At 34.2% G+C, this 9,886-nt stretch overlaps 1 protein-coding gene across 1 annotated transcript; it reads left to right on the top strand.

The window, feature by feature from the left end:
• Nucleotides 1–1,101: 1,101 nt before the first annotated feature.
• On the top strand, nucleotides 1,102–7,477 carry LOC128869569 (uncharacterized). The gene is made up of 3 exons (XM_054112171.1): nucleotides 1,102–1,249; nucleotides 1,614–2,453; nucleotides 7,420–7,477. The coding sequence occupies exons 2-3, from the start codon at nucleotides 1,747–1,749 to the stop codon at nucleotides 7,475–7,477; spliced, it is 765 nt and encodes a 254-aa protein (XP_053968146.1). The 5' UTR covers nucleotides 1,102–1,249; nucleotides 1,614–1,746.
• The last annotated feature ends 2,409 nt before the right edge of the window (nucleotides 7,478–9,886 follow it).

Raw genomic sequence — 9,886 nt, 5'->3', positions numbered from 1 at the left:
GGTTTTTGGCTACCGGAACGACTTTTCCTCATATCTACACAGTTTTGGTATGACAGAAAACATATGTTTTGTACGGGCGGTGTAACTATTAACTCAATGCTATCCATATTCATAGATCTTTTCCACTTCAACAGACGTCGACTAGTGCTAGTTAACTAATGTCCGAGGAATATCAATTTGAGCTTTCCCAATTACTACTAAAAACTATTTTTTAAGTCTTATAGAAAATGAGAAAATATGGAGTCATCGAAAATTTTACACTCGATGCATTAATCGATCGAAAAACTATGGTTTCGAGGTTTTTGAAACATTTTTGATTGCAATTTTGTTATCCGTCTTCATCTAAATTTTCACAGATCATTCGAAATTTACCTCAATTACCCAATTCACAAAGATGGGAGTAAAAAGTATCTTTGTAATTCTGAACCTCTTTCGAACCTATCTACGCTGTTGATACTCTTTGAGAGTATCGTTAAATATCATGAAAAGGGCGCTAGGTGAGATCACGCTGTGGCTTATGTTTGAACATACGTGACACAGAAGCCATGCTTTTTACAACTGGATACAAGGTACCCAATCTTACCGTAGCACTTATCAATGAACAAACTCTTTCAATTTAACGCAGCACAAAGTACTTAGGGAAATCCAAACTTAGCAGGAAACTCAACATTGAAAAACGGGTAAGGAAAGCAGACTGTATGCTTGGATGGAGATGGGGTTGTATATGGCTCAAAATCACCAAGGTGCAAAATTGGCTTTGCTAGCAATTTAATGTCTTAAATCTTGACTTATTTGAGAAAAAAAAATTAATAAATTACTTCAACTAACCTGTTTTGTGTGTACATCAAACAATATGACTAATTAATAAAGCAAATTTTAAATAAAATCAATACATATGCATGGATAATCATTTCGGGAATGCGTCCTAATGTACAATCTTCAGCAACAAGTCCAAAATTTAATATAAAAATTTAAGGTAAGTTACCCATTTCATTACTTAATACACCGTATTTTTTATACAAAATTTAGTTTTAGAAAGGATACTAACAGATTATTTATTTTTAACTATAAAAATGTCCAATATAGTTTGTCCGATACCGCACAAGTCATTTCAGTGAACGTATCGATAATAGATCAAAAATAATTTTAAGTGAATGCAGCCATTCGGTGTCTAACGTCAGTCGAGGAAGAAAACAATAACAAAGCGGGCTGTCAGAGTATTTATCGTCAAATAAAATAAATCTAAATGGTAAGTACCTTTCAATTCATTATTTGTAGAGCGTACATCAATAGTCCGTCAATTCGTGAACGTAATTATTACATTTAATTATTGATGAAATTCTTTTTTACGACACGAAACAACAAAGTAAACTCACATATTTTCCTATTGGCAAACCCAGATCGCATTTAAGATGGCCGCCGTCTAATCAAAGTGCGCGCTTATTTGAAATCGTCATTTCGTGAACGGTCATTTCGGAAACGTTCCCGAACATGATGACACGTTCCCGAAATGACTGTTGCGTTCTCGGAATGATGATTATTATTTCTAAGGGCGAATCATTTACAATTTTTTAATAAATTTATTTTAAAATTTTGTTTCTTTGTAATTACAGCATAATGGAAACTCCTGATAAAGAAAAAAAGTAAAAAAAAAAATCTTCAAAAAAGCTTAAAAAGGATAGTGCAGCTTATAAGGACAGAGAATATTATAGAAAAAAAGGCGAGGCTGGTCATGGTAAAGGCCCAATGGATGGTGAAGGAGGATACCTAAAAAGAACAGCTAACAGACATGTCTTGATGAGTAATGATGTTAGAACAGATTCAGACTTCGCCGATTTGTTAAAAAATGCTGCTATCGAAATAAAAGTCATCCTAGAAGACAACGTGATTGAGGAGAAAAACCGCGTTCCAAAGTCTCTGGATGCTATTCCAGGTATAATGGGCATCACAAAAGTGTACTGGCAAAAAGGACTAGACGTTTTAATACAATTATATCGATACGAACATTTTCATAAAGAGCTAAAACTATCGAAGCTTTCTAGCGTTTGTAATATGAGTGCAATTGATCCTGAGGAAGTTTTTATGGCTGCAATTGAATCTCCTGTTGACGAAGAGCCCATGATCACAGATAACGATTTGAGATTTAAAAATAGAGTAAGCATTTATAAATCTGTATACTGGTCATCTTCCTCGGACAATGAAGGTTTAGAGACAATATCTCGTCGTCAGCAGATTAAAGTTAAACAGATTGATTTTGAAGCAAATACGTCTCATGGCAGAGAAAATATACATGAAAATCTCGTATCCCCTGGGACATTATTGCTTGTTAAAGTTTCTACCGAGAAGCCAAATAACGATGATGGAGAAATCTTAGTAACCTCTTTGAGATCTGTGCGTAACAATAATAGAAAATTTAAGCTGGAACCTAAGGATATATCATATATTGATTTTGAGCAAGTTTATTCCAACACCAACGCTAAAAAAGAAAAAAGTCAAGAATATTATTATTTTGATAATGATATTGATGTTTTCGAAAAATAATAAGTTTAAAAAAAAAAAAAAATAAATAAATAACTTAGTTATTTTAACCGTTGTTTATAATTTAAATATTTCCTTATTTCTACCTAATTATATCAATATCATCATTTCGAGAACATTTTTGTCATTCCGGGAACGGTTGATCATTTTCGGGAACATTACAATATTTCAATAAAATACTCATAAATGGAGGTATTCAATATTATATATTTATTTATTACATTACAGAACTTTTGTTCTGTACATATTACGTTAATTTGATTATAAGAGTTTTAAATATTTTGAAATTTCTTAAATTGTATGCGGAATAATAGCAACTTCTTTAATTTTTTGTCGTATTTTGCTTGTAGAAAATTTTGACTGTGTTGATTTCATTATTGCTTATTCAATGTAGATAAATAATATACCCATGTTTTTAAACAAAGCTCAAATTATGCGCTTTGTTTGGTTTTTGCGGATTTTATGAAACTTAGGAAAACGTTCCCGAATTGATGGTTTTCTGCAAGATATTTACTACAATACTAAGCATATTACTAAAAAAATAAAGAATTCTGTGCACTGCCCTGTAAAGATTTAAAAATATACAAATTAAGCAACAGTATAAACTAATAGTCATCATTATAGCTTGCAACTTTTTTTGTCATAAAACCGATTTCGAAATTCGCAACCTTGGTGATTTTGAGCCATATAACCAATTTTTTCATATGGATCAGTAGTTTAGTGGAAAGCTCTACTTGACAGAATACAAAGATCAGCATGTGCAATACCGGTCGGTACAATTTGATCATGTTCTAAGGAGGTTATTAATACACTAACACAAATTGTTCTGATAGATCTGCATATCAAGAAGATCGCAACTGTAAGTGCATTTAGGTTAAATTAAGCCTGTCGCTGGAAGAAAAAAGACATTCTATTATAGCGAATAACTCAATTAGAATTTTGTCACTCTATTTCCATCTCAGGAGAAAGGGCTTTCACTAAACAGCTCCGACACTACAGTCTATACAACGGTTCAAAAATAGATTGCGGTGTTGGAGCAGATATATATTCTCATAGACTTAAATTGAAAAATCTGTACATCTTCCTAATGCTTGCAGTGTCTTCCAGGCGGAAATATTGACAGTAAGGGAAGCTTGTAGACTGCTAATCGCAGACTTCTCTTCTAGGGGCAATATCGTTATTCTTTTGGATAGCCAAGCTACAATTCAGGCACTGAATTCACCCATATGAACCTCTTAACTGGAGGAACAAAGAAGAAACAGCCTTACCACCTTGAGCGAAGACTGTTGCCTTAGTCTGGGTACCAGGACATCGTAATATTGAAGAAGCGAAAAAGCAGACGTGGAAAGAGGGGATCTGCCATTAATATCATTCTTGCCTGAATTCATTCTGCCTGAATTCAAATAGATTGGACCGAAAATAATTGATAAATTTGATAACTGCAGAGTGATTTTACGAAAAAAAAAAATTAATCCATTGAATTTAATGAAATTTTTAATCCATCTAGGCTTACAGCTGCGCCTCTTTTTTAAATTTATGCAATTTATGTCCAAATAACCTTTCCAGGAGAGATTAGGTTCAAAATAGATAAAAGCTCTGTGCAAATAGGAGCATTCTGGGCTTACCTATCAATGTATGTATTTATTTTCTAACTTTATTTTAAAAGATGTAGGGAAAGGTGTTGAAACTTAGATTAAACTAAATTTGGATAATGCTGCTTTTAGTATAAGTAAAGGTAGATTTATTGCCGTTTTACACATTTCAGGCATACATACCTCCTTATGCAGCTCATAAAAAATAAATAAAAGCAAAAATAACAACAAAATATATAATGCAACACAACTGCAAACGGTAGTTTTTCATTTGCATTACTCGCTGCTGGTGGCAATAAAAAAGTTGCACACATAGTAATAATTCCAGAAAGCAACAGAGGCGCTAAGAAAACGAGAAAAAAACGAGAAAAAAACGAAAACGGTGTAGCGCAAGTTGAGCGGAAGGTGAAAAATTTCCGCAAATAACTAACCAAAAATCCACGACAACGCGGGATAAGTTGCTGAGGAATGGTTGGCGATAAATTTGCAATTTTATGCTGATGTCTGAATTTATGCTAATACAAAATAGTTTACCCAACGACTTTTTACGTGAATATGATTTTGAATTGCATACTCAGCGCTCGCTGATAAGCCACTGTAAGGATTGAGTGGCTGACAAGCGAGTGTTACACATACAAAGTAATCCACAAACACACGCACTCACACATGTTCACGTGAAATCCCCCAAACACATCTTCCACATTTTCAACACACTACACCTGGTTATTTATGTATTTTCAACTTGGAAATATGATGCTTATGCCACGTCCATTCCTCCCACTTTAACACATATGCCTAGATAAACTAATATGTTTGCGGTGCTTACTATGCGAACGTGTCTATGTGCTTTTTGATTACTTTGATGCTGAGCTTCTTTAGTTTCGCTGCTCTAGGAATGCAGAAAATTTTTCCGCTGCAAAAAAGTCGCGAGAAACGAATGAAATGCTCATACATATATGCCTACACCAAAAAGTGCATCCTTTTGACGTAAAAAAGAACAAATATTAGATCATGGTTACTATGGTTTCAGCAGTACTCGTTTTTATATAGTACTTAGACTTTTTTGGAACTTCGCCAAAGATTTGCTTGCTTCTAGGGGATTTTTGGAAGTTTTTAGAAATGTTTGTATTAGATCTGTATAAATATATTTATATGTTTATATACAGCTATGGATTTTTTCATTATTTTATTATATTTATAAGAATAATTCACCACAATAAGCACCATATAAGTTAAAGATTCAAATTTTATACAAAATGTAAATAAAGTTCAACAAATTTCAAACTTTTTATTAGGAATTTTTTAGAAAAAATTGGCAGTTTTATGGCTTATTCTATTTCGCTCAATTTGTATTTCGGATAATTCATATTTAGTTGTGTTGTGCATTTTCTTCCATTTATAAGGAAAAAATGCTCAAGACCACCACCCAAAAAATTGTCAAAAATCGACATTACTTTTGAATCATTCAGACTTCAATACTTTATACCAAAACTCAATTTTTTCATTTAAATTAAATATTTTAAATTTTTGTGGAAACTTGTTGAATTTTTTTGAATTTCATACAAAGTATAAAATGTTGAGTTATAAGAATTTTGTTGCACCATAACCAATATTTTTATAAATAAAATTAACTAAATAGCGTTGACGATATGTTGCCACAGATGTTACGGGGGTATTCTGGTCTAGAAATTTGAAAAAACCGATTTTTTTTGCATATTTTCAAAATTTAGACCTTCAAAAATATGCTCTTCAACGGATTTTTCAAAATTCGAATTATTTTCGGGGATACAGCGGATTTTGTGACGTGGCGTCTAAGCCCGCCGAGTGGAGCGAATCGCACAATGAACGGCAGATATTACCGGACGACTTGAGAGGACTCGTTCTTTCCAGAAAATCTTTGTATCTCACACAACCTTTATTTATTCTATACATACATACACTGCTTATTTTTATTTTATTTATTTATTCTATACATACATACACTTAGACGCACATTTAGTTGCATACAACTTTGCTTCATATTTATTTATTAAAGGACGATAGAAAAGAAGTTGATATGCAAAAACATTTCTTATTTAATGATACTTTAAATATAATATTCAAATGATTATACATATTTAACAAAATTGTGTTTTTCAAACATTTTCTTAAGGCTACTCAAAATAAGGCCAATTTTTCTTGGTCATTAGAATATACGCACTTTGGCTTTTTAATTTTTATAAGAAAAGTATTTAGATTTTAACTTAAATTACTATTTGATTTATTTGAAACAAAAAATAATAATTTCAGTAATGAGTACTGCCTCCTTTGTTAGTAATAACTTCATAAATCCAGTCCTTCATAGAATGATACAAGGAATCTATGTAGTTCAAGGAAATCTCGCTCCAAGAACGTTTAATATCTGCAGTTAATGTTTCCTTATCTTCGTATTGCTTTCCTCCTTCGTATACCTTCCGTGTTAGCCAGCCCCAAACATTTTCAATTACGTTAAGATCTGGAGAATATGGTGGCCAGGTTAAATAAAAGATTTTACTACTCGAGAGTTATGAATAAGAGCATTGTCTTGTTGAAAGATCCAAGGAATTGGTCCAAAGAGATCTTTTAATTTTGGAAATACGGAATCCAACAATGTTTTGAAGCGATCGCCGTTATAGCACCCCACACCATCATTCCCACTTCTCGGCTATGGTGGCGACTTAAATATAGCTCATCTTTTCGCAAATCGTGATAATAATATTGAAATCCATCAGGGCCATCTAAATTAAAACGTTTTTCATCAGTAAATACAACTGAACGCCAATCATTTAGTCGAGTGTCAGATTGGACAGTCCACGTCATGTATTCTTTCGCGAATTGAAGCCGGTTTTCTTTGCGTATTGCATTCAAAGGGGGTTTTTCTTGATTTTTAGACGCTTCAGGTGTGCTGCATTTCGGATCGTACGCTGAATAGTTGATAGGCTTGCTTTTACTCCGGCCAATTCCTTGATCTTAGCAGCAGATTTAGTCGAATTCAAAGCAATTCTAACAATTTGGCGTACTGCTTGTTTTGATAGTGCCTTTTTCCCTTTGAAGTTATTTCCATGTGCCTCTGGATCCTTCAAATATCTGTCAACAGTTCTGGAGCTGTGATTTATTTGTTTGGCAATGTTCCGATTGGACAGTCCTTGCGAGTGAAGAAAGTCTACTTTTTGACGTTCCAATAAGCTCTTCCCAGCAGCTTTTCCCATTTTTTTCTTCAAATGTAGCTCGAAAACACTCTATTTTTTTATTTTTGATATTTTTTCAATAGGAAAGTTTACACTTGTCCACGCAATTCGAAGAAATTTAAGCTGCATCTAATTCAATGACCAACCGAAAACACGTGTGATTACCATAGAAATTTCTATAATCTCAGAATGTACAGTTATTCTTTCGCAAATCAACCAGCTGTCAGCATTTTTTTTTCGAACAAGATTCGCATAGAAAAGCATTTGGACAATTCGATAGAAAAGCATTTTGGACAATTAGAACAAGCATGATAATAAATAATTGATTTTGTTTAAAAAAAAACGATGGTGCGTCTAACCTAAGACCAGCAGTGTAGGTATATACTTTATACTTCTATAATATATACCTGGAAATATATCGTCGATTAACCCAGAGTGAGTGGTAAATATTATGATCTAAGTTTCTCTATTGGAATTGTTGCTCAAACTTCAAACGAGATTTTCTCAAAACTGTGTACTTTTTTTTGAGATGGTCGTCATGATATCTCAAGTACTACTTGACCGATCGCTTTGAAGTTTGATAAGAATTTTTTATTATACATCTGTCTATCGCCCATGCCTCAGATTTTGAAAAATTTAAGTTTGAAGTATTTTTAAAAATTTTGAAAAGGTAAAAAAACAGAGGATAAACAAATTTTTTTTTTTTAAGCTGACGCCATTTTGTAAATTTTTTTTCTTTGATTAGGCCTAATCCGATAACGACATCCTAACTAATTAATTTGTTGGTTTTAGATCATTACAAAGGTTGGAATCATGTCAACAATGGAGCACCGTTTTTATGTAGCCCCCACTCCGCCGGCCAGTAATTCCACGATTTTTTTCTTTTTTTTTTATTAATTTTTTTTTTTTTTACTTTTCCAATATTAATAAAAAACCATAAAAAGATGGATAGCAAAAACGCTTTTTAATTTGTTTTATCTTAATTTTAAAAATACCTAAAGTTAAGCCGTCTAGACCAGAATACCCGCTTAATATACGAGTATATTTGCTCTGGCGCAAAACTTTTCAGAAATAACGATCGTGTACCACATAAAATATAGGCCTTAAAACTACATAGTTTCCCTTAAATGAAGTGCTTTTTATAATCTTCCGACTCGACAAAAAATATTTGATTTCTCTCTTTATCTCGAACTAACATAATTATTATTATTCTACAGCCAAATAATAATAATCTTATAACTAATCTTCAATTCCTGTACAATTGAATAAGATAAAGATAAAAGATAAAATGGCTGACTGAAGTTAACTTTTTAGTTAACCTTTTTAGTTTATTGACTTTCCCAATAAAACCAACAAACAAATAAATAAATGCCCATATACATATACACTCGAAAGCATTTCTTCTTCTTCTTGATTTGCGCGATAACCGCTAACGCGATTTTGGCCGAGTTTCACAAAGCACTCCAGTCGTTTCTTTCTCAGCCAGCGCCAGTTGGAAACACGAAGTGAAGCCAAGTCCTTCGCCATCTGATTCCAACGCAGCCTTCCTCTGTCTCTGCTACCACCAGCTGGTACCGCATCGAATACTTTCAGAGCCGGAGCATTTGTTTCCATTCGGACGACGTGATGCAGCCAACGAAGCCGCTGGATCTTTATTCAAACATCATCCAGAATCTCAAACACTTCAAGGATTTCCTCATGGGATATTGCTATCGTTCAAGCTACTGCGCACAATGCGGTAGGACGGGCATGATGAGAGCCTTATAGGGTGTTAGTTTCGTTCGTCAGGAGAGGACTTTACTACTCAATTGCCTACTTAGTCCAAAGTAGCACTTGTTGGCAAGAGAAATTCTACGTTCGATTTCAAGAGTGACATTATTATCGGTGTTCATGCTGGTTTCTAAATAAAAGAGTTCTCTTTCATCCATAACTGTCAGCAATGAGTGCCGATGTGCGAGTGCGCCGACTGTTTGTTTGATGGCAGGTGGTACTCTGTATTGTCCTCGTTCACCACCAAACCCATTCGCTTTGCCTCTTTATACAGCGCGGTTGTTAAGGCCGATGATGTCAATATCGTCGGCATACACCACCAATTGTACGCTCTTATAAAATATTGTGCCTGAGCGATTAAGTTCTATGGCTCGCACGATCCTTTCCAACATCAGGTTAAAGAAGCCACACGACAGCGAGTCACCCTGTCTGAAACCTCGTTTGGTATCAAACGGCTCAGAGAGGTCCTTCCCAATCCTAACGGCGCTGCTGGTATTGAGCAACGTCATCTTGCATAGCCGTACAGGTATTAGTTTTGCGAGGATACCAAATTAAGAAATCGCGATATGCAGCTTCGATACCGACGAAAAGACTTGGCGTATTGAGAATATTTGGTGGATGGTGGATTTTCCTGGTCTAAAGCCACACTGATAAATTCCAACCAGTTGGTTGACGGTGGGCTTCAGCCTTTCACACAATACGCTCGCTAGAACCTTATAGGCGATATTTAGAAGACTAATCCCGCGGTAATTGGCACAGATTGCGGGATCGCCCTTCTTA

This window comes from Anastrepha ludens, chromosome 2 (genome assembly GCF_028408465.1).
Source record: "Anastrepha ludens isolate Willacy chromosome 2, idAnaLude1.1, whole genome shotgun sequence".
In the NCBI taxonomy this organism is placed as follows: Eukaryota; Metazoa; Arthropoda; class Insecta; order Diptera; family Tephritidae; genus Anastrepha; species Anastrepha ludens.
The sequence above is the reverse complement of the archived record's forward strand: the minus strand, read 5'-3'. Positions and strand labels throughout refer to the sequence as shown.

Excerpts from the sequence above, each read along its gene's own strand:
- LOC128869569 (XM_054112171.1), top strand. The coding sequence starts at position 1,747 with ATGGATGGTGAAGGAGGATACCTAAAAAGAACAGCTAACAGACATGTC. Across the intron at positions 2,454-7,419 it reads ATATCATATATTGATTTTGA|GAAAGTTTACACTTGTCCAC; the intron begins GCAAGTTTATTC and ends TTTTTTCAATAG.